Here is a 24,316-nt window from a genome sequence, read left to right on the forward strand (position 1 = left end):
GGTGTTGACTTTAGATCTGATATGAGAAATAATTTTGTCCCATAGAGGGATATTTGTAAAGCCGCTGATATGACATTAATAACCAGTCTAAATCTGAACTCCAATAGGTTGGACTTAACTATTAGAAATATTGGAATGGCAAAGGCTGGTGCATTAAAGTTATTGTGCCCAGGTTTAATTTTCAAACAGTGTGTCTGCCTTCCCAGTCGACAAACAGAAAACTGATTACAAGATGTCAACATTTCCCGAAAATTAATCTATCAGGTGGTAGTGTTGCCAGCATCTTCACAAACTCTTCATCTTTTGTTTGATAAATAATCCTGGGGTTTTGCCTGCTGACAGGAAGTGTTTTTCTGTTGTGTCCCCTATCATTCATACAGGGAACAATATTTTTACACCTCCTTCCCTCTTAACCTACACATTTGTCCCCAAACCCTCTCCTCCCCCTTTTCAAATGGCCTCTTTGTACGTTTCTCTCATTTGTATTGGCTCATCCTGAAAAATGGATGTTGGTATTGTGTTGCAGATTGGAGTTTGGAACTCAAACAGTGGCCTTAACATGACAGACAGCAATAAGGAGAAATCAACTAACGTTACTGACTCCATGGCAAACAGGACGCTAATCGTGACTACAATTCTGGTAGGCCTGAATTTGGAGGGAAACACACGAATGTTATAAAGCAGAAAACCCCAAAGGTTTTATGAATACCAAGCTTCAGTGGACTAAATCAATCACTCAGACAATGTTGACCTCTGTTGGCACTGCCATTAAAATACTGCTGAGAATGGCATTCTTGACTCTGATAATGGGTCCCAATAGTCCAGGCATTGCTGATATCCAACTGGGAATCCCCACGGGAGAGTGCCCAACTTGCTGAATGCTGCAGGGGTTGGGTAGGCTTGGCTTTCCTTGGTTTTCCACACAGTAGTGACCCCTGTGGCGTGGTAGGATGATGCAGTGGAGGAGGTTATCGAGAGAGATGATGTTTGGGCCCGTGACCTTTCTTAGAAGCCTGTGGGGTACTCCCTATCTGAGCAGTGTAAGAGCTGACCTACTTTGCCATGTCTTACAGGAAGACCCCTACGTCATGTATAAGAAGTCCGACAAACCTTTGTACGGGAACGACCGCTTTGAAGGCTACTGTCTGGACTTGCTCAAGGAGCTGTCCAATATTCTGGGCTTCTCATATGAAGTCAAGCTGGTCTCGGATGGTAAATACGGGGCCCAAAACGACAAAGGGGAATGGAATGGAATGGTTCGAGAACTGATAGACCATGTAAGTATCGTGTGTTTATTTTTCTTTAAGCTATGTGTGTTATTAGCCTGGAGGCACATTTGGATTTCCCACCTTTCTGTTAGAAGTTTTGACATTTGTTTTCCATTTTCCCTTTCAAATGACTTGGCATTTGAACTGGTATTTTACCTGCCCTTTTTATGTATATAAAACAATCTCACCTAATCAAGTGAATGCATCCCGTAGTGAATGTGTCTAGTATATCATGAGGACATAATTTTCAAGGACAAACCTTCTATTTTCTTACTAGGGTTAATAATGATGTAATGTTTGCTGATTATATTGCTTTTATTTTAAAGATTTATAAAGGAGTACATCTTTGCTGCCTCCACTCTTTTACCGCATTTCTGGAGACTTGATTTCTCTTGCTAGATTATATCACACTCAGGGTGCAACCCCACTCTGGGGAGAGGGATACGTTCTGCATAAAAAATAAGACAAAAAAAACAACAACCAAGAAATAAAAATTACTGCTTTGCATGTGTAAACTAGTTTATATCTAGTCTTGCAATGTTTATTTCATGAAATTATTCTCTAATTTCAATATCAACAACTTGCTACAAGAGAGATCTTAATGAAAGCTGACTTTGACAAGAATGCGTAATGTGTCATGTTTAAAAATGAATGACCCCGAAACATTAAAGATCTCGTAGTAATCAATGCAAATGCAATTTTGTCAGGTTTTCAAATAAAGTTCTTAATTATGCATCGAGGTTCATTTTGCTTATTGATTTTCTCCTACAATAATATTTCAAAAATGCTCTTGTAAGTAGTTTTTTTTTTATTATTATTATTCCTGGAGGTTTGTTCTAAACCTGTTCTGTACAAAAAAAAAATCATTATCCTAACTTTTTTTTTCCATTAAAAACAACGCCAAATACAGTGGGGGAAAAAAGTATTTGATCCCCTGCTGATTTTGTACGTTTGCCCACTGACAAAGAAATGATCAGTCTATAATTTTAATGGTAGGTGTATTTTAACAGTGAGAGACAGAATAACAACAAAAAAATCCAGAAAAACGCATTTCAAAAAAGTTATAAATTGATTTGCATGTTAATGAGGGAAATAAGTATTTGATCCCCTATCAATCTGCAAGATTTCTGGCTCCCAGGTGTCTTTTATACAGGTAACGAGTTGAGATTAGGGGCACTCTCTTTAAGGGAGTGCTCCTAATCTCAGCTCGTTACCTGTATAAAAGACACCTGTCCACAGAAGCAATCAATCAATCAGATTCCAAACTCTCCACCATGGCCAAGACCAAAGAGCTGTCCAAGGATGTCAGGGACAAGATTGTAGACCTACACAAGGCTGGAATGGGCTACGAGACCATCGCCAAGCAGCTTGGTGAGAAGGTGACAACAGTTGGTGCGATTATTCGCAAATGGAAGAAACACAAAATAACTGTCAGTCTCCCTCGGTCTGGGGCTCCATGCAATATCTCTCCTCGGGGAGTTTCAATGATCATGAGAACGGTGAGGAATCAGCCCAGAACTACACGGGAGGATCTTGTTAATGATCTCAAGGCAGCTGGGACCATAGTCACCAAGAGAACAATTGGCAACACACTACGCCTTGAAGGACGGAAATCCTGCAGTGCCCGCAAGGCCCCCCTGCTCAAGAAAGCACATGTTCATTGGCAAACTTCAGACAGGCCTGTACATCTGAATGATTCAGAGGAGAACTGGGTGAAAGTGTTATGGTCAGATGAGACCAAAATCAAGCTCTTTGGCATCAACTCAACTCGCCGTGTTTGGAGGAGGAGGAATGACCCCAAGAACACCATCCCCACCGTCAAACATGGAGGTGGAAACATTATGCTTTGGGGGTGTTTTTCTGCTAAGGGGACAGGACAACTGCACCGCATCAAAGGGACGATGGACGGGGCCATGTACCGTCATCTTGGGTGAGAACCTCCTTCCCTCAGCCAGGGCATTGAAAGTGGGTCGTGGATGGGTATTCCAGCATGACAATGACCCGAAACACACAGCCAAGGCAACAAAGGTATGGCTCAAGAAGAAGCACATTAAGGTCCTGGAGTGGCCTAGCCAGTCTCCAGACCTTAATCCCATAGAAAATCTGTGGAGGGAGCTGATGGTTTGAGTGGCCAAACGTCAGCCTCGAAACCTTAATGACTTGGAGAGGATCTGCAAAGAGGAGTGGGACAAAATCCCTCCTGAGATGTGTGCAAACCTGGTGGCCAACTACAAGAAACGTCTGACCTCTGTGATTGCCAACAAGGGTTTTGCCACCAAGTACTAAGTCGAAGGGGTCAAATACTTATTTCCCTCATTAACATTCAAATCAATTTATAACTTTTTTGAAATGCGTTTTTCTGGATTTTTTTGTTGTTATTCTGTCTCTCACTGCTAAAATACACCTACCATTAAAATTATAGACTGATCATTTCTTTGTCAGTGGGCAAACGTACAAAATCAGCAAGGGATCAAATACTTTTTTCCCCCACTGTACGTTTCTTTATATCGGATCAGAGTTATAGAATGCTAGAGTAGCCTAACTGGATTTATTTGGCATTGTTCTACATAAGCCTCAATGTGGGAAGATGTAGTAGAAAGTAAATTGTTATGCATTGTGTGGGAGAGGAAAATTTAACTAACCTATGAATACAGACGTCAGCAGAATATATGCATATATCCTTAAACACAATTCTGTGCTCAGATGAAGCTCATGTTAAAAAGAAAAATGGCAAGATGAGCTTTCTTATTAATTATTGCTGAGGCTCACTGAGGGTGGAACCACATATAGCTTTGATTGCATTTAAATTATGATACTTTCTACATTAAACACATGTATTGTTTGGTTAGATATGACTGATTATCATATTGTATTTCCCCTTTAAAATTTAAGAGAAACAGTTTATGCTTGTTTTCAGTACAGGAAGTAGTGTTGTATAATTGATCGATAAATCAATCAAGCTTTTATTTGATATAGCACCTTCTTAATAGATCAGCAAAGTTTTTTTTAAATCTATACAAGAAGTTCAAGTCAATGTACACACAAAGTACAGCAGGTAAATATAACATTTGGCACAGAGGAGAGAACAATTCTATCTCCCGGAGGAGAAATTAAATCTCTGGGGGTCCGAGGCCAAATGCCCACCAGGCAGTGTAGAAGGCCACGAGTATACAATCAAAGCAAATAAAATCAGTATTGTAGAATTACCACTTCTGGATTCCCTTGGTTTAAGGTTATTTACCATTCTCTTTCTGTTGTCCTTGCTTTCTTTGCTTTTTAATGACAGATAGCGGATTTGGCAGTGGCACCTTTAACCATAACATACGTGAGGGAGAAGGTGATAGATTTCTCGAAGCCGTTCATGACCCTGGGTATCAGTATTCTCTACCGCAAACCTAATGGCACCAACCCGGGTGTGTTCTCCTTCTTGAACCCTCTGTCCCCTGATATCTGGATGTATGTTCTCCTGGCTTGCCTTGGCGTCAGCTGCGTGCTCTTTGTCATTGCAAGGTAAGCTACCCCCTGAAGCAGCATCGTGCACCATGCAATGGCTGAAATGTTAAAGATCATATTGAACGCTAATGGAGAAACAGCACTGCATTACCTGAATATTTCCAGTCTTTTTAGGTCTTCTTGCTTTATATTTAATGTCTTGTTTATATTTTCTGGAGATGAATTGCAGTGTGGGTAACTAGTATCCTATTATGTTCAAATCGATGATTCATTGCCTGCCTGTGGCCAGTCTGCAATTAGACAAAACAAAAAAACAAAAATATTTCTTTCAAGGTATGTGTTGATATAATTAAGTCTCAGTAAAGATAGGTCTAAGCTCACTATCTCTGCAGTCCTGATCTCATTGGGATCCCCTCAGCCTAAACACATTAGCAAATGAGCTGATAGCAGTATTCATACCTGTATACATGAATTGATTGTGCCAGTATATTGATTTAGTATATCACACTCATTGTATTTCTTATGTTCTTAGGGTATAATACAATAAATCAGATAATGAAGACAAAATATAAGGTATAGGTATATTGAAGAAGCTAGAAGCTGTGGTACTTGGGTAACTAGTCAGAAGTAATCAGTATTCAACTGGGAACGTAAAGTACAGGAAATGTATATGAAGTCCATATAGTAAAAAACTGTATTTTCATCATATTTTTCATGGTTCATGGTGATGTTTTTAATGCAGCTGGCAGGCTTTTGTTACCTATCAAACTGCATATTCTGCATGATTTTGAGTTACAATAATTTTGAGGCACAAGAGCGTCTAGGAGGGCTGACAATTTTCAGATAAGGCAATGCCTTTGGAAGCCATAATGAAAATCTGTCTCTGATTAAAGTTAAACTGATTTCAATGGATTAAGATAGATGTATGTGAAAACTGTAAATGTGTTTTATATGTGGTAATTATGTTGTAGGCAGATGGGAATTAAATTCTAAAATGTGAAATCTGATTATTATTGCTCAACAAGCAACAAATTGGCTACCACAAAGGAAAAGGAAAAGGAAACAAAAAGACAAAAATAGTATCCCTGTTTTGATGCCATCATAGGATAGCAGTGCAAGGTTTTCTCGCCAGGAACTCTGCAATGTTTAAGAATGAGACCTGAGTTTAGTGTTGTAGTGAACATATTCCATAAAATAATAGCCCCATTTTGCACAGCTATTTTGCACAGCAGGACAAAACACAGTTATTATTATAATATGGTATTTCTTTGCCCCAGTGGTTTGTCATCACCTGTATGGTTACTTAGAAAATCAAAAGCACAGCATGAGTCATCACTTAACCATTATTTCCCATTTTAAAATACCTGAAATATTCAGAACAGCTATATATAAGGGGCCAACCTACCTACAGTGAGGGAAAGCAGGCTTTGAAAAGAGGGAAGTGCTTTTTTGTTGTGATTAGGGAAAAGATCCCATTAGGGCCATTCATGTGTGTTCCCTTCCCAGATTTTTGCTCATAATTGATTTCACATTTATTTGTATTAGTATGCTATTTTTTTGCTTATTCAAATCAGTTACAAAAGAACCCTTTTTTATACATATACTAACTTGCACAATTTTCTTGCAAACACAGGACTTATTTGATCAGTTAACAAACACCAGTTCCCAAATGACTAGTCAGCACATTTATTTATTTATTTATTATTTTTTTAAGAGGAAACATCTATTCATTCTGAAATACAAGGATATTCAGTTTTCTAGGGTTCGGAACGAGGGCGCATGGGCAATACCTCCGTCTGTGAGAAAATAGTGTGTAGTCTACACAGCTTAAGCAGAACTACAGTCTATATGCACTGCTGTGTAAGGTTCTCTGAACAAAAGTGTGGAGAGGAAATGTGGCAACAGTCAAATAATAATGTCAATGTCTGTAAAGCCTCAGACAAACATTGATCTACTTGACTCTGTGACACCTGCTCATCACTGCTCTTTATTTTGATACTCCAAAATCAGTTTCCTTGCTTTTTGTAACTAGGCGAAAGTGGAACATATAATATTGTCATAAAGAATGGAATTGATACTTTCTGTTAAGTGTGACGAGAAATCAGAATTGGGGTTTTGGACTAAAAAATAGTTTTGGCAGTGTACATAAGCTGTAAAATATGCTTCCAAGTATAATTAAAGAGCTGTGTGTGAGAAAAATGTAAATACATATTTTGTGAAATATACTACTGGTTGCTTCTTCTGTAGTCTTACATTTAAATGGATTCATAGGGATATACAGCTTACTTAACAGAAGGTATGTTTTTTTTGTTTTGTTTCTTGTGTGTTGTTTTTATTGTTCACAGTAGCATTATGTCAGTTCCCATTGAAATGTCTGTCTAGCCTAAGATGGCTTCCAAATATGGCTGCTTTTTTGGGTCCTCGGGGGTTGAAACCCTTTTTTATTTCTCTCCACAATGTGAAATATTAACACCACAAAATCGAAGAAGAAAAAAAAAATCTAAATTGCATACCAAAATGTGAAAGTTTTCTCATTAGTGCAGTTAAAATCTGATCTTTAAAATACATTTTAAAAATAGCCGGAGCAGTAAGTGTTAAGATCAAAAAAATATTTTCATAATACTTTACTAGCCACCTCAGTATATATCTGGACTGAAAGGAAAAAAAATATGTTTATGATATATACCAATTGATTATAAAGACTATATGTTTACATATCCAATATCGACTCATAGACTTCTTTTGGTGCATTGTACTCATGACATGTTTTTCAGTTTGTTTTTTCATGATATTTGCTGGAACACTGTTGCTTTTTAACACAATGTTTTATGGACTTGTTTTTGTTAACTTACCGCAGGTTTACACCTTATGAGTGGTATAACCCCCACCCGTGCAATCCAGACTCTGATGTGGTGGAAAACAATTTTACTTTACTAAATAGTTTCTGGTTTGGAGTTGGAGCTCTCATGCAGCAAGGTACATAGGTCACATGTCAATATTACACACATCCCATAGTCTGCTGGGGCCTCTGTGCTGGTAAACTCCATCTTCAGTAATTCTACTGCCTACTGTAAAACCTGATCAATCCTTCTTAAAAACATGAATCTGCATCAGCATGCGGTAACCACACCAGGTTGTTTTGATGTATAGCCAAAGCTGCTTTTAAAAAGATTAAGGAAGAAACTTTAAAGAGAGAGAGCGAGCGAAACACAGCTGTCACATGTGTTTGCATGATTAGTTGTGCCACAGTGTAATGAATGTTTTAAGCGAGCCAACATGGGGAGGAATTTCAGTTCAGAATTGTTGATAAGATGAAACACACAAAACCTCAGTCTAACAGCATTACCCCTTCGCAAACACAGGAACGTGCATTTGTAGCTGGAAGCCCTTTGCTTGGCAGCTGCATGGGGGCATTGCAACAAACGGCTATTGCATTTGCCAGAACACACTCTTGTGAACTCCAGGCGCGTTCGGGATTCCAGAGATGAAACCAGGCAAACAGCAAAAGCATGTGCGCTGCCCAGTTTAACTGCCCAGATCTGAATGTAAATAACCATGTGGCAAGACTGAAGGAGGCCACACTAGCTACTCCTGCAAGAGTTCACAGATTTACTTATTGATTGGTTTGCTGTTGGTTGTTTTCTTTTGTCGGTTTTCCTGCCCAAGGATGTACGAAATGTACGTGCAAATGCAATCACCACTGTTGCAAAGTAGGGCACATGAAGCATAAAATCACTTTTTCTGTAGCGCCCTTTGGTATGTATGCAATTTGCCATTCTTTTTGTTTTGGATTTTATAATGCGGGCTGACGTTTGCATTATAAACACAAACCTCATTCAAAATCCAATTGTAGCCAACCCATTTGGCTGTATCAGGTTTTACAGTATTCGCCAGGTGCGTCTGTGTGGCTGCCTCATGCGTGAATGAGATGGGAGCTGATTGTGAACCATAGTTTCCTGGTAAATGTCCTATCGTCTGGAGTTTACCGTCACCCACAGCATTCTGTGGGATGCAGTGTCTGCTAGTTACCACTACCTTGGGTACATGACAGTCAGCCCCAACCAGATTCTGCTTGTCTTTTTTTTGGAAAGCACAATAAACATTTGTGAGCCGACAAATGTTTACTCGTACAAAGTCATGGTAATTGTGAACGTAAGTGCACTCTGTCTTTATCTATTTAGAATCTAATTCAGGAGAGGTTTAGCTAGCTAATGCTAACCCATTCACCCCTAGTTGTGTTGTTTATTCGTTTATTTATTTATTCTTTTTAATTTTTTTATTATTATTATTTGATTTATTTTTGTGTTAGCAGTTGTGTTGTTGTGTTGAATTTGGAGCCTTTTTTTGTTTGAAATTAATTGTGATGATCAGACTTTCTCTTTTCTACAGACCGTGAGCAAAGTCTGGATCAGGATTGGCTGTCATGTCTGCCATAAGGCACTTAAGAGACTTCAGCAAGTACTGTCTCTCACCTAGTCTGTTGCTAGCTATGCATTGTTGTACAGGAATGGTATATAGCTTGGGTTTGTAAAGTAGTTCGAATCAGCAATGCCTGCAATTCATTTCTGTGGCATGTACCATTCCTCACACTTGACCCAAAGTGTGTCATTAGATTATAGTCATCAAGGGTGCCTATAAGAGGTATATTCCTATATAGGGAATATCAAAGCTTAGTTGAGATGCAGAAGTAGGGGCTTTCATTTCATGCTTCATTTCAGTATTACTTTGGAACACATATACATACATACCAAATTTCATATACCTGTGAGTCTTCTCTTATCAACATATTCACTCTAGACTGTTACGCTGTATGTGTATCTACATTAAGAGATACAAAAAAGTACATGGCCTGAGAAAAAGATGAATTACTAGTGGAATTAAGAAAAATAATTGAAATCACAAGTCAGGAAATCCACGGTGGCTACCCTTTATACTCCATATTTCCCTTTTATCATTCATGTTGGAAATGGAAAACAATAAAATAGAAATGGAAAATAGATTTATATGAACAATAATACTATTTCTGAATTTGGGTTCATCCATTTAAAAAAAGCATTTAAAAAAATGCTTGTTTTAAAATAATCAGTTTTGCTCAGACTTTTACAGAGAATTTAGCCATAGAATCATAAACATTTTATTTTGATTTCCCGACTAATTGGAATATTTCTGATGTGTGCAAAAAATAAAATAAAAGGGTTTAGTAGTAAGGTGGTTGGAACAGTATGTATTTATGTTTTAAGGTACAACTAGTTAGAGCAGATTGTGCAGTTGTGTAGTAGTGTTTCTTTAATGTACCATTTAGTGAAAAGTATTTATTCTGATCTTGCAAAGCAACATTGTTGGTGCAGTATGCAGTCAATTCCAAGTTGCTGAAACCAGCAGTATTTTTCAACTTTCTCTGAGAGAGAAATAGAGGAATGTTGTTATATAATGATGTAAGCTAAATATGGAAATGTGCTTCCTTACTATGGTCTTAAGCAAACCAGTTTCTTTCACCCTGTTAATAAGATTTCCATTTATGCTCGATACCTGAAGTTCACTCCAGTCTAATTTGGGGGCTGCTTACATTTCCTGATTTGAAGATGCTGATCAGTAAACAGAGGCAAATGGACATCAAAGTACCACATGGTGTAGGATTACCTGCATTTGTACCTGTTTAAAACTCCCATGTAACCCTCCCTGTCATCTTTATAGAAATGTAAATGTTCACACATATGTGTTGTCAGATGTAGCCTTACAACAACATGACAATGTTTGGTCTGATGTAATAAATATTTATGAGTTGTGTTTGACAGGTCCAAACAGTCAGTCTTTGAATGAGAAGTAAAGTTACACATGCAACCCACATAATCCAACCATTTTGGGCATGTAGAAGGTTGGAGACCATAAACCAATGTCATGGTACAAAAGTGAAAGATGTTCCTTTAACAAGCTTATTGACTCTTTTGACAAATATGAACATAATATTGGTACTCTTGCTCTCTGCTTCTAGCAAACAACCAGCAGGCAGACAGTTTAGTGTAAAAATCCATTTCACCTTAATGCAAAAATATTTTTATTTAAGCAAGACTTCAGCATTAACACAAGTAGAGGTATGACTGAGATGTATATATATGTGTAACCCTGAATGAGTAGCTGTGTAGGTCTCCACCTGAAATAAATCTTGAAACAAAGTCCTCAGCAGTGAGGCTACAGTATGTTTGAAGTCTGAATTAATTTTATCAGGGTGGCCCATAGATATATAGGTTTACATTTAAATATGGGATGGTAGCTGAACAACTAATTCAATTAATGGTTATTCCATTGACAGAAAAAGGTGAGTAACCAATACATCTAAAGGTTGTTATCGAACAAGACAAAACATTACTTAATCTTGTCCGACATACTACAGAATGAGAATAATAACGAGCAATTTATCAAGTGACTTACAGAGAGCTGAATAATAAATTACTACAGCTACTACTCACAGCCATTTCCAATATCTCATCGAAACAGGATAGTGCACAAGGAGGTTAGGTGACTTGGTCAGGGGAGCAGACAGTGAACCATTTGCAAAGCTTGAACCCTGAACCCTATAAGACTCCTTATATAAGGATTAAAGGAGTTACAGCATCTGAATGCATGCAGTACTTCAATACAGAGAAATATTGTAACAAATAAATAAATAAATATCTACTGGAGCAATTCCACTTACACGTTTTAAGACCATTTATAAACAACAACCACAAACACTTGAAGAAGTAGGGTGTCTAGATGCTACTACTACTACTAATAATAATAATAATAATAAAGTGAGTGTTGTACAAAACTTAACTCTGGCAAGATTGACAGCAAAATTCATAGTATGTCACTGCGGTTGACCCCATTAGAGAGAGTATTTTTGACCACTCCATTACATGAAACAAAGTAAATAATTGCAGACACACATAATAGATTGCTTTCTTTTTGTTGTTGGACATAATGAGGAGAACATTGCATTGGATGTTAAAATGAAGATGAAAGTCTTGTGACTTAACTTTTGACTTAACAGAAATCTGTAAAAGATGCTTAAAACTAGAAATAACATGATCCTACCAGCCACACTGTACAGCCAAGATTGTCATGTATATATCCCCATTCATATTTCTCATCTCCATGCATGGTTCAAACATACTTTATCGCAACCAGACTTCATTTGACTCAGTGGAAACAGCTTGTTGATAATGATATTGCTATGAATTGGTCTTAAAATGCCCTGATGTGTTTTCTGCTGTGTGGTGGCCAGTATCTAACTGTCTGTTATTGCTGCTGTTGTAACAGGATCAGAACTGATGCCCAAAGCACTTTCCACCAGAATAGTTGGAGGAATCTGGTGGTTTTTTACTTTAATAATAATATCGTCCTACACTGCTAACTTGGCTGCCTTCCTGACTGTTGAAAGAATGGACTCACCAATTGACTCTGCTGACGATTTAGCAAAACAAACTAAAATCGAGTATGGGGCTGTTAGAGATGGATCAACCATGACCTTTTTTAAGGTAGGTGGTGTGGGGTTTTGTCTGTTTTCTTTAACACGTACGCAAACCAATGAATCTGTATCACTCTGAAGAAATGCAACATCCCAGCAGAGCCAAGAACTGAAGGATGCTACCCCTGGATTATGTTTGGCTCTTGTAACATTAGTCGTATAGCACTGCCTTCATCTTCTGTGATGCTTTGCTGAATTGCAGAACAGAATCTACTTTCCCCAAAGGGTACATTCTATAAAAACACTTTGCAGAGGTATGTCAGTCTTGCCAAAGTAGAAAACACTGTGGCCGATCTTAACAAAAATCTAACTTTAAGGAAAACAACAACATTAATGATGTATTAGACATCCTTTCTCCACACAGAACAACCAGTACCATTTACAAATTAAATTAAAAGCATTTGATGGAATAAATACAAATAAGTTTGATTTGAGAAGAAATTATGTACTATTAATACAAGTAGGCGAAACCATTTGGGCAGTAGGATGTGGGTGACTGAATGTTGCAGCATCTGATAGTCCTGTCATGTATCTTACAATGTAGTGGTACTGTGAAGTCCTGTTTAATATTGCCCATTTATATGTGCTCACAGTTGATAGGGGCTTTATTTGCAAAGTACTGTGCCAAAGATTATATCCCCAGTCTCAATTTACAGCCTCCAGATGTATATAATGGTATCAACTGAAGGAGATTTGTGCACAGCTGTCACTCTTACTTTGAGGACCTCGAAATATATAATGGGCTTTGCATTTGGCTGTGGGCAAAACAGAAGGACAGTGGGGCCTGGATTGCAGAATCATGAAAGGAAATTCACCAAATATTTATAAGTGGTTTTCACACATCGTCGCATTCTAATACTTTCCTCAATGCTTCCTCTTTCAATTTCGGACCACATTGTGTGGTAAGCTGTTGGTTTGTTAGAGAAATGCCCAGATTCTCCTGAAATACATACGTGTGTATATATATATATATATGTATATGTGTATATATATATATATGTGTGTGTGTATATATATATATATATATATATATATATATATATATATATATATATATATATATATGTATATATATATGTATATATATATGTATATGTATATATATATGTATATGTATATATGTATACATATATATATGTATGTATGTGTATATATATATATATATATATATATATATATATACAAAAACAGGCAGATGTCAGTTAAGATACATCTTATCACTTCTGCTATACATTATCCCAGAAGAGAGAACATAATGAGAGGTTTGGAATGAAAGAGGCCATTATTTATAATAGGTATAACCAATTCCAGTAAATTAACCACTCTACATGCATGTATACCCAGAAATCTGAATATATACTTTGATGTTTTTGTAATCAGAATATGTTTATGGTGTACGAGAGACTTCCTGTGTGTGAGCAGAGTGCCCGTCTGTTTTATTTGTCTGCCGTTGTCTTCGTATAAAATAACGAAAATAAGATTTCATTTATTAAATTAACACTTTATAATAAGGAGCTGCTTATTAATGTTATTAACAATTTATAAACATTCAATATACTTAATAATAATATATATTTTATAAAGTATTAATAATTTATAATAACTTGGTTATAAATTAGTTATAGCATTATAGTGGTCACTAAGTCAAACAAGTATCTTAAAAGTGTCCTACTTTCAAATAATTTATGAACAGGTTAGAAAGCAAACCTCAATATTGCTTTGACACATTCTTAATACATTATTTTAAACGTTTTGATTAGAAATTAACTCTCTGTTCATCTTGATTGATTAGTTCAGGTTCAGGTTGATTAGTAATGCCTTCCCCCAGGTGTGTAACTGTGCAAGCTGGCTTTTTCTCCTCTCTTGCCTCACAGTAGTGAATGGGCTGCCGATGAGCATTTAGATTGCATATTTTTACAACCTTTTCATCACCTTCTTAAAAGGCATCTGTTTTGATTACTCCTAGACCTTTAGATTAGACCTTACTTTTCCTCATTATATTCAGTGTAGATTCATTTCTATGGTAATGCAATCACCCTTGGAATGTTGTGTATATCTAGACAATTGATCCTGGACTTTTAAACCATGTTAGATAAAGTCGTCTGCTAAATAACTTAAAAGGTGTATCAATTAATGTATCCAACCTGTTTTTATTTTCCAGAAATCTAAAATTTCCACGTATGAAAAGATGTGGGCATTCATGAGCAGCAGGAAGCAGACAGCCTTGATAAAAAACAATGATGAAGGCATTCAGAGAGTCCTAACCACTGACTATGCACTATTGATGGAGTCCACCAGTATAGAGTATGTCACGCAGAGAAACTGCAACCTCACACAGATTGGGGGCTTGATTGACTCCAAGGGCTATGGTGTGGGGACACCGATAGGTAAGTCAGCAAAAAATGAATAAGAAGACAAAATAAATTAATGAGACACCTTAGGGCATCAAGATTTTAAATGAATAATTGATATTTCCCCTTTTTTCCTTCTTTCTCTTTGTTATTCCTTCTTTCTGCTTCTCTTTTTCATTCTTTTTGTCTTTTTTTCTGTGTGTTTTTCTAAAGAAATAATGAATAAGCGACAGCAGATTTTGTTAAAGCCTTTGTGGGTTTTTTTTTTTTTTTTTCAGAAGAAATGCCATAGCCTATGTGTCAAACTTAGTTAGTTCAAAGGTGATGGACAGTTGTGCATGTGGATATTCTCATTGCATGTCTGGAAGATGTTCATAGATACATAAATGCCTATGCTCACCTGTATCTATTGTGTACATTTGAGATTATAGCATGGGCTCATAACTTATTTTGGGTGATTTCTTTATTTGCACAGGTTCCCCCTACAGAGATAAGGTCACAATTGCTATCCTTCAGCTACAGGAAGAGGGCAAATTGCACATGATGAAGGAGAAGTGGTGGCGGGGCAATGGCTGCCCAGAGGAAGACAGCAAGGAAGCCAGTGCTTTGGGTGTGGAAAACATCGGGGGCATTTTTATTGTACTTGCCGCAGGACTTGTGCTTTCTGTCTTTGTAGCCATTGGGGAGTTTATATATAAATCCAGGAAAAACACGGATATTGAACAGGTGAGTGAGGGCCAGTGTGCGTGGCACAACAAGTACTGAAGTGCAAACTTGCAGTGGCTTTATGAAACCTCAAAACAAAGTAAAATGAAAAGGGACCTAGTTTGGAGATGCTGTATACAGTGTGCATAAAACAAATGTAAAATTGTGAAAGCACAATTCAATTTATATTATGAATGTTCTTTTAAAAGAAAAAAAGAAAAACAAAAGACTTTCATCAATTCAGCAAACTTCATACATGTTCTCTTATTATCTGAACATGAATAACAGCATTACTACCGACAGAGCAAAATAACTGGTCACCTTATACCCCTTCTGTTGTAAGCAGGTTAAAAAACAATTGGCTATCTTTCAAGTCGATACTGCCTAAAGGGGGATGGGACATTGGACGTTACCATGAGGAAGTCATGAAGGATTCTTCTGTCAGAGCTCCCTATCCCATCCCCCTTTGGGTAGCAGTCCCTTTTTCAGCTGACCAGGGTTGCAACCTACCGATTTGTATTCTGTTCACCAAAAAATATTCACTGTCTATTTTAACCATGCTGTTTTTCATGTTTTCAGACTTTTTAATTGTTTATTATTTTCTTCATAATAAAGTATATGTGTGCAAATGTACAGTGTGTACATTTGTCTGTGTTGTAAATTCAACACAGATGTAGGGTTATCTAGATATGGGATGTGCAGCAGAACTGAAATGATCTAATTTCCAAATTTTCCTCATATTATTTGACTCTAATGAAACAATCAAAGGATGTCCAGGTGTTGAGCCTGCCTCCCTATATTTAGGCCTGACAGTTTTTGATGTTTATTCCTACCAAATCTTATTTGCAATTCAATATTTCTGGTTGCCAATGAAACATCAATTAAAAGCAAGACTGCCTTGCAACAAAAGATTATTATGTTTCTTCTTACTGCAATAACATAATTATTCCTCCTATGTCTTGCTTTGCTATCACTACATTTGGGTTATATGCTTAGTTTAGCTTCAAGTTTTCTGTTACCAGAAACTTTTAAGTTATGAAACAAGCAGTGCATTGTGACAGTATCCTTACCAGAGTAAAGCATGTATTACTTTTTAAATGTTTTTAAGCATTGTATAGAAAAACACTGGAGCATATTTTGTCATTGTTACAAAACAGACTTAATTAAGCTGTGGTTGTAGCTTAACAAAGTTAATGATGACATTAACAGCAGGTAGAGTAAAATAAATAAACATCAAAAGCTGACAGCCCCAACTATTTCCCAGATTTTGTTTAGAAAAAGAAAAAAAATACATACAGATCTTCTGCACATCTCCTGAAACACGAAGTCAGGGAGAGGTTACAGCAAACATTTTTTAAGGTTTGATCCCATTCCAAATACATACAATATCAAAAGCATTGAGTGCTGTAACTTTTCCTTACTCTGTGTTCACTGTTTTCCATCAATTTCTCAAAAATCCACCGACCGGATTTAAACAAAAGCTGAGCCTGATAGAAAAACGATAAAGAGAGAAAGAGAGATATCTACATTGATCTTTTACATCAACCTGTTTATGCTTGTATATTCTTTGCTTTTGTATTATCTTCATTGCTGATGTTCATGAAAAATGCATGTGTTTTATTTATTATATATATATATATATATATATATATATATATATATATATATATTATTATTTTTTTTTTTCTTTCTGTTTAGACAATTGGATTGACTTTGAAATGTGTGTCACTTTATGCATGTTTTTTTTTTTTCTTCTTTACTTTTGGTTGCTTTTCTTTGCCCTTCTAATTTTGTTATGACTCCTTTTCTGTTGTTTATTCTGCATGCAAGGCCTTTTGTTTCTTTTATGGAATGCAATGCAAGCAAACGCACCCTTCCAATTCCACCTCTGGAACCACCTTATCCACGGATTTAGACTGTGGGAAGCTTCTCCGAGAAGAGCTGGGGATGCGACCTCAGCATTCAATTCACACTGTCTAGTCATTACAGTGTAAGGTGTGTCTGCAACCTGCAGATGGGTTACCCTTTACAATCCAGGCAAGCCGTAGGGGTGGAAGCAGCTACACTGTAGATGCTCAGCTCTGAGAATCGAGGCAACTATATTCACAACCACTTAATATTTAGGGGCCGATATCTCAGTGACACTTTTGTTACCGCTAGGATGTCCTACAGCAGTGGTCTCAAGCCCCCTGTCCCAGAGAGCCCTGATCCAGCTCACTTTTCATCACACCTTAGTTCACCTTAGTTTCGAAAGTCTGGGAACACATCGATCAGCGATCAGGAAAGGGAATTAGGGGTTCTTCAAGCCCAGAAGGAAACTCTAGTGTTGGTTCCAGTTGATCTCTAAATGGTTGAGTTGACCACCCACACCTACTTTATTGAATAAAATTGTCTCCAGCACGAATTAAAGTGACTGGAAAAACCTGCTGCACTTTGGCTCTCCAGGTCAAGGCTGGAGACCCCTGGCCCCCAATCTGATTTTGTTTCCACCAAATGCAAATGATACTTTATGGAGGTAGCACCTGCACTGTAGATGCTGAGCTCATACAACCCCACACATTGGTTTGTATTCTCTGTCGTTTTACTCCAGTCTCTAGTTTATTAGGATAAGCCAACTCTATTCCTAAAACAAATTTGTAACATGTTAATAACACATAATGTTATAAGCATTATATTCACCATTCACATTCATGCGTGCATATAATACACTTGTGGATTGTCTCACCGCAGTAATACAACTAGTAAGTAGCTGACCAAAATCATATATATTGAACATGTTAAAAATATAATCACTTAGATTATATAATATATTGTAGAGTTTCCTCTAAAACTGAAGGTGATGCAGAACAATGTCTGTGAAAATGGAACTCGTATCTATTAACTCTATATCCAACATCCCATAGATTCAGTACAAAGGACAGATACAGCCAAAAAAATGAAAAACTAGCATTAAAAATGTTTTTGTTCCACCCTGCATTTTTTTTTGTATCTGTTGTTTGTAGCTGTTGTAAATGCCCTGGTGAAAGCTGCAACCAAAATGCATTGATAGTTGCAGGGTATTTCTTCTCTGAAGGATACAATTCTCAAGCATGTTCGGGAAGTGGGTGTTTGTTTTTATCTGTCTGCTTTACAGTTTCCGTACATTTAGACCAAATTAGGGGAATGAACATTTACTTCCTTCAAACCTTTGCATGTAAAGGAAAAATTATTATCTTTCTTTTTTTTAAGACTGATTAATGGCACTTAATATTTGAAGGCATTCAACCATCAGCTTTGTAAATCCTCAAGTTCTTTGTCCTTTCCAGAAATTCTGTGAGACTGGAGTACAAATATCTGAGAATAGTATCCAATGTTTTTGATGTTGTTTTCACAAACAAATTCTTATACAACGTTTTTAGCTTTGATTTTTCTCTTTTGTAAATGTAATATATGTGGTACCAAAAAGCTTTGACCTTTTATTATATATATAACCAAAAAAATATGAAATTATGAAAAAAATCTTTTAAAATATTTTTCAAAATGAAATAGGTAATGCAGTCCACTATACTTAAAGGGCTCTTCGAAACAGTGTAAATTGCAACTGCAACCATTGAAAATATTACAGTACAGAAAAGAAACATACAACAGGTTATCTTTCAAATATGTTACCACAACATGCATGGGAGGACACTTGGTACTAGGTAGTGCTTCAAATCTACATTAGTCTTTAACGTAATGAGTATATCAGTCCTTCAACAAGTGCAAAGTATATTTTTCTAGCATTCCAATCTTCCATTTTTCATTTTAAATGAAAAACTGGCTGCCAAAAAAGGTGTTTCTCACTACTTGGTGTGGAAATTTCAGACTTCAGTCATCCATCACCTACGAAGTGTTTACAAGGTTCTACCTCTTCTTCCTCAGCTGCACATAATTTGTCATCTTTGGCAAGTGGCGGTGAAGTAAGCATGTGTGTATTAGTTGCAAGGTGACCCAAGTGACATTAGCATTTCTCACCTTGAGTGAGCCCAAGGGTGGAGAGATGTGACGATCTTAGTGTACTCTTAAGAGGAAACAGATGGGAACTTTCCTCCTTATTGCAGTGAAATGGAAAAGAAAAACAACAAATAAATTGTTAAAAAAACAAAGCAACTACAACAGGAAAAAAAAAAACACCAGGCAGTTGATGAGCCCTTCTTTGTTGACAGTTTTTGGTTTCAATGAAAAATGAGTTTTCCAGGACCCAAAACAATTCATAACTTACAAGTGCATTTGTTTTTCTATTTACAGTGCTACAACATCCAGCACAAACAAATTGAAATTAATTCTATAGAATCAATTGGTAGTGTCACTAGCGTGGGGTGAAATTGTCTTTGCGTTGATTGTTATGAGAATTGATAGATACCTCTGTTAAGGAATCAGAGGCTGTCTTGACTACCATTTTTGTTAACCATGGGCCGAAGGATTAGCACACAAAATTAACATCTTAAGTGAGCTGAATCAGTGAGAAAATCAGTGCTCAATACATAGTTAATCTGTACATCATGTCTTTGAACACTTTTTTGGGGGAGGGAACAGACATGAGAAAACCCATGGCCTAATATGTAATTAGTATTTCAATTAAATGCTCCTTGCAGGACTGACAACTTGGAGTGTTTGTAATTTCAATTTAACACGAGAGCTTTAAGTGAAAATAATATGCTGTAATGAGGCTTCAAACACAATTTGCTGTTTGATTATACATTCCTCCACTCTCCTCCAAAATTGCTCTCCAAGTACGATTCACTGGACTTGAGGATCATTGCATTCAAAGCAAGAGTATGGCTTTTCAGAATTCATAAGAACTGCTTCAGTAATGGAGAATCCAATACTGAACAAATATATATATTAAATATACGGTAGACATGTGATTCTCATATTTTACTCTTATGTATTTTGGCATATGAAACCTTGAATGATCACACACGTGTACCATGTATTTAAAACATATATTTTTTCTGCACGAGATTTTGTATTCCAGTCACTCGAAAGATTTCTTTAAGTCAGTGAGCTCCATGGGATGGCTTAAGGCAGTGACAAATCAATGAACTCTCCATAAAACGGCAAGCAGCTGACCTCCAACGCTGCTGTGTTCAATTAGAATACATAGACTGTTTTGTTCACCTTGAACATATGCACCCTGCAAGTAATGTATGTGGTCTGAAAAAAAAATCCTACTAAACGGTATATCTTTTTTCAAAGACTACCCTGTATTAAAATGAGTATTAGTATTAGTATCAGTATTAGTTTGGGAAAGTGTGAAATCACTTGCTTATGCACAAAACCATTTCATTTCAGCCCCAACAGCTTTTACGAAACACATTTAAATCACTGCCTTACTAGAAATTGATGGAGTAAGAATAATACTGTCAGTTAAATTCGTTTTTTTTTTTTTTTTTTAGTAAACCCCTTGCTAGCGACACCACTGGTTTTAGAATGTTTTGAGCAACTCCATGAATGCATAGAATGAGAACAAAATGACATCCATGGTAAAGTCCAATTTACACTATAGGAGGAATCCCTTTAAGGACTATTTTAATCCAGTAATTCATTTGATGTCGCTGGAAATAAAATAATGACCTACCCCTTCCCATTAATATCTGCTGAGAGCATTCACAAGGTATTGTGGTGACAAATGGTAGCTGGAAACTGGTAAATTTTAGAGACTGGAGAAAAGAAAAAAGTAAAATTATTGATATTCCCGGGACATTGATTTTTCAGTACTTATCCTACTTTTTGAATATAAATATTTTAATACAGATTTCAAGATACCTTTAAATAGTTTAATGACATATTAACATATTTTTGTAACCCAATAATATTTGACCCAGGAAACTTTGATCTTTTAAGACAGGTCTTTAATCTTTTGGTGTGTAAGTTAAAATATTGAAACAAACTTCCCTCCTTTTAGAAAATAAATATTATTAATTTTTACTGGACAACATTATTTACATTTACAAAATACATACAAAACAACCAGGGGAAATATATATTCTTGTAAGGAAATTATTAAAATATTGTTTGTAGCAAAAAGTATTGGGACAAGACTAGTTCCACAGATAACAGTTATCAGCATAAACATACATGCCAAAAGCATAATTTAACAATTTGCAACCTGCTACAGTGAGTTCTCATACCAATGTTGTACATGAATAGCAGCTGATAGTTCTTCACTGGCCAATCATAGTTGGCTGTTGAATCACACAAATCAGTGTCCATTAGACATGTAGGAGGAAATGGGCACAAGAAACAGCAAATACAAACTGAATGCAAACTGGATGTCTGGCTTAAAAGCCATTACCCAGATCAACAACTCCATTGGAGTGTCTGTAGGTGTTTCCATTAGTGTGTCGAACATCAGGCTGGTAATCACATACATGATGCCTACAATGGTGTCAAGATTATTGAAATGGGTGATGCAATAAGCATCTGAGTATTCTTCTCAAGGGGTAGACAAGGACAGTTGTTTTTTTGGGCAGGTATCATGGCTGGTGTTATCCACGAACATGATAACACTTATTGCCTCAATGCATCTAGGGCAACGTTGGTGTAACTTTTTTCAATTGCAATTCCCTTTTTCAGACCTATTTTCCCAGTTCCTTTTCCCATTGACATACTAGGCTCTACTGGAATTGGAGTTGAAATGAAAAGGAATTACAAATGGAATTGGAATGGAAAAATGGGAATTGACCCCAACCCTGGTGGAGTGTAACATATTGGCTTATTGTGAACAGCATGGAGAGTCCTGACCTCTGTCCGGTAGATCACCTTTGAGATGATGTGGAAAAATGAATCGCAGATAGCAGATATTTCCTTCTCATGTGGACTAGAAACTGCGCTACAGGAGGAATGGTGGTAGAGACCTTCCATACCTTTCAAGAAGCAGACCTTTAGGATGGCTCAGGGATCAGGCTTTTGTGCATTTAGACTGTTGAAAAATGTAATTGAGACAGAGAGGGGGCTACACCCCCATTTTAAATACTTTTGTGTTTCGTTATTTAGTTTTTTGTCCCAATACTTATATATATATATATATATATATATATATATATATATATATATATATATATACATAATGTATGGATATAGTCTGCTAAATTACTTTATACATAATAATTATATATATATTTACATTTCTTTCTCGTTTTAACTTGTATATGTATTAACTGAAGGGCAAAATAAGAAGAAAGGCACTAACACATTTTGATTAGTATTCTGAATAGACAGCAGCTTATTACAGATATGTGAATATAAGTAACTGTCCTTTAATTACCCTCCTGCATTGTATCACTCTGCACAGACACTGATAAGATCATGATATTAAAAAAACATATGAAACTGCAGAATGTAAGATCTTTATCAGAACATCCTACAGCATCAAATGCTATATATTAGATGAGCATTGTACAATTTTTTTTTTCCTGTAAGAATGTAATTGCAGCAGATATTATATATATGTATGAGTGTGTGTGTGTGTGTGTAAACTAGTATTTCACAAGGCATGGCATGGCTTCAATTTAATGAGTTCAGTATGCTTAAGCAGCAGATGGAATCAAGAATGTGTAAGAAAAATATTGTCTAAACTGTTTACCAAACTTTGTGATTTTCCCCTCAAATAACGCACAGTAACGTTTTTAGAAAAACTGATCTAGTGTTATTTCTTTGCCTAGTGCCTTCCGTACATGCTTAGTACACAGCTTTCAGCATCTGTAGGTATAGCTCAGTTTTTACAAACCTCAAAAGCAAGACTGGGGCCTGTCTTTTCAATCGTTTCTCAGAAATCTTAGATTTCCGGAGGGCTTTTAACATGCAGGTGATTAAACAACGTGACATGACGAAGGAGAAAAAAAAAAGTACAAAATATAAAAAAAGACTCATGTATTCAACCACATCAGTACTTTAATGTGGTTCCTCCTACAGAACTTCCTCCACCTTCCCAAGCAAATCATTTTTGATTATTATTAGAACTAACCTGCACATGAGGCGAAGTCTTCCCATAAGCTGATTCTCATTAAAGCCCTTTTGTTCTTTTTGACAGTGTATTTCTTTTAGTGCTGTAATGGAGGAGCTTGGCATCTCACTTAAGTGTCACAAAACTGTAAAGAAAAGGTCGAGAACCAAGGGAAGAACAGGATTCTCAAGCATTCTATTGTGCCATCACAAACGCATTCTGAGGAGAGAGACCATGACATAAAGAGTGGATCCCCCCTGGCTTCTCTCAGATTTGGGGGACTGAGGGATACGGACTTAATTCTTGTTCTTCAGATGTCTTTTTATTAATTTATTAATGCTTTTTTATTATAATGCTGCCTATGAGTATATAAGTATTAGTATTGATGCATTTTGCATAATTTTAACTTTCAAAACAATAAACAAATGAACTGAACGAGTTATTTTTGTTTTCGAATGAATGCATTGAAATGAAAAAAGTTTTGAATAACACCCTGCTCATTCCATTGTGTAAACCTCCTACATTTTCCAGTGCTGTACCTGCTTTTCAAATAAAATATGTTTACAATTTTTTTCACAACTGCGCACTTTTTTTTTTACGGGCACCACACAGTTAAGAGCTTTGGTTAAAAAGTTAAAAACAACATATAGAAGTTGTAAAATATCATATTTCTATACAGTAAGACAAAAAACTTTTACAGTAAACACTGTGAAAATAATAATACTAATTTCCTATTATTACAATGTACACTCACCTAAAGGATTATTAGGAACACCTGTTCAATTTCTCATTAATGCAATTATCTAACCAACCAATCACATGGCAGTTGCTTCAATGCATTTAGGGGTGTGGTCCTGGTCAAGACAATCTCCTGAACTCCAAACTGAATGTCTGAATGGGAAAGAAAGGTGATTTAAGCAATTTTGAGCGTGGCATGGTTGTTGGTGCCAGACGGGCCGGTCTGAGTATTTCACAATCTGCTCAGTTACTGGGATTTTCACGCACAACCATTTCTAGGGTTTACAAAGAATGGTGTGAAAAGGGAAAAACATCCAGTATGCGGCAG

At 36.5% G+C, this 24,316-nt stretch overlaps 1 protein-coding gene across 4 annotated transcripts in view; it reads left to right on the forward strand.

Moving 5' to 3' along the window:
• grik1a (glutamate receptor, ionotropic, kainate 1a) overlaps positions 1–23,820 on the forward strand; it is a 76,944-nt gene extending 53,124 nt beyond the window's left edge. For 2 of the 4 annotated variants that reach the window (XM_066699844.1, XM_066699846.1), the window contains 9 exons: positions 527–640; positions 1,074–1,277; positions 4,555–4,778; positions 7,579–7,697; positions 12,021–12,238; positions 14,390–14,615; positions 15,055–15,305; positions 17,115–17,279; positions 23,338–23,476. In XM_066699844.1, the coding sequence (XP_066555941.1) occupies positions 527–640; positions 1,074–1,277; positions 4,555–4,778; positions 7,579–7,697; positions 12,021–12,238; positions 14,390–14,615; positions 15,055–15,305; positions 17,115–17,264 (1,506 nt within the window). In that variant the 3' untranslated portion in view covers positions 17,265–17,279; positions 23,338–23,476. Of the gene's footprint in view, positions 1–526; positions 641–1,073; positions 1,278–4,554; positions 4,779–7,578; positions 7,698–12,020; positions 12,239–14,389; positions 14,616–15,054; positions 15,306–17,114; positions 17,280–23,337 lie in introns of all 4 variants that reach the window. The other 2 variants (XM_066699843.1, XM_066699845.1) reach the window with 1 other exon arrangement.
• Positions 23,821–24,316: the final 496 nt, after the last annotated feature.

Source organism: Amia ocellicauda, chromosome 3 (assembly GCF_036373705.1).
Source record: "Amia ocellicauda isolate fAmiCal2 chromosome 3, fAmiCal2.hap1, whole genome shotgun sequence".
Lineage (NCBI taxonomy): Eukaryota > Metazoa > Chordata > Actinopteri > Amiiformes > Amiidae > Amia > Amia ocellicauda.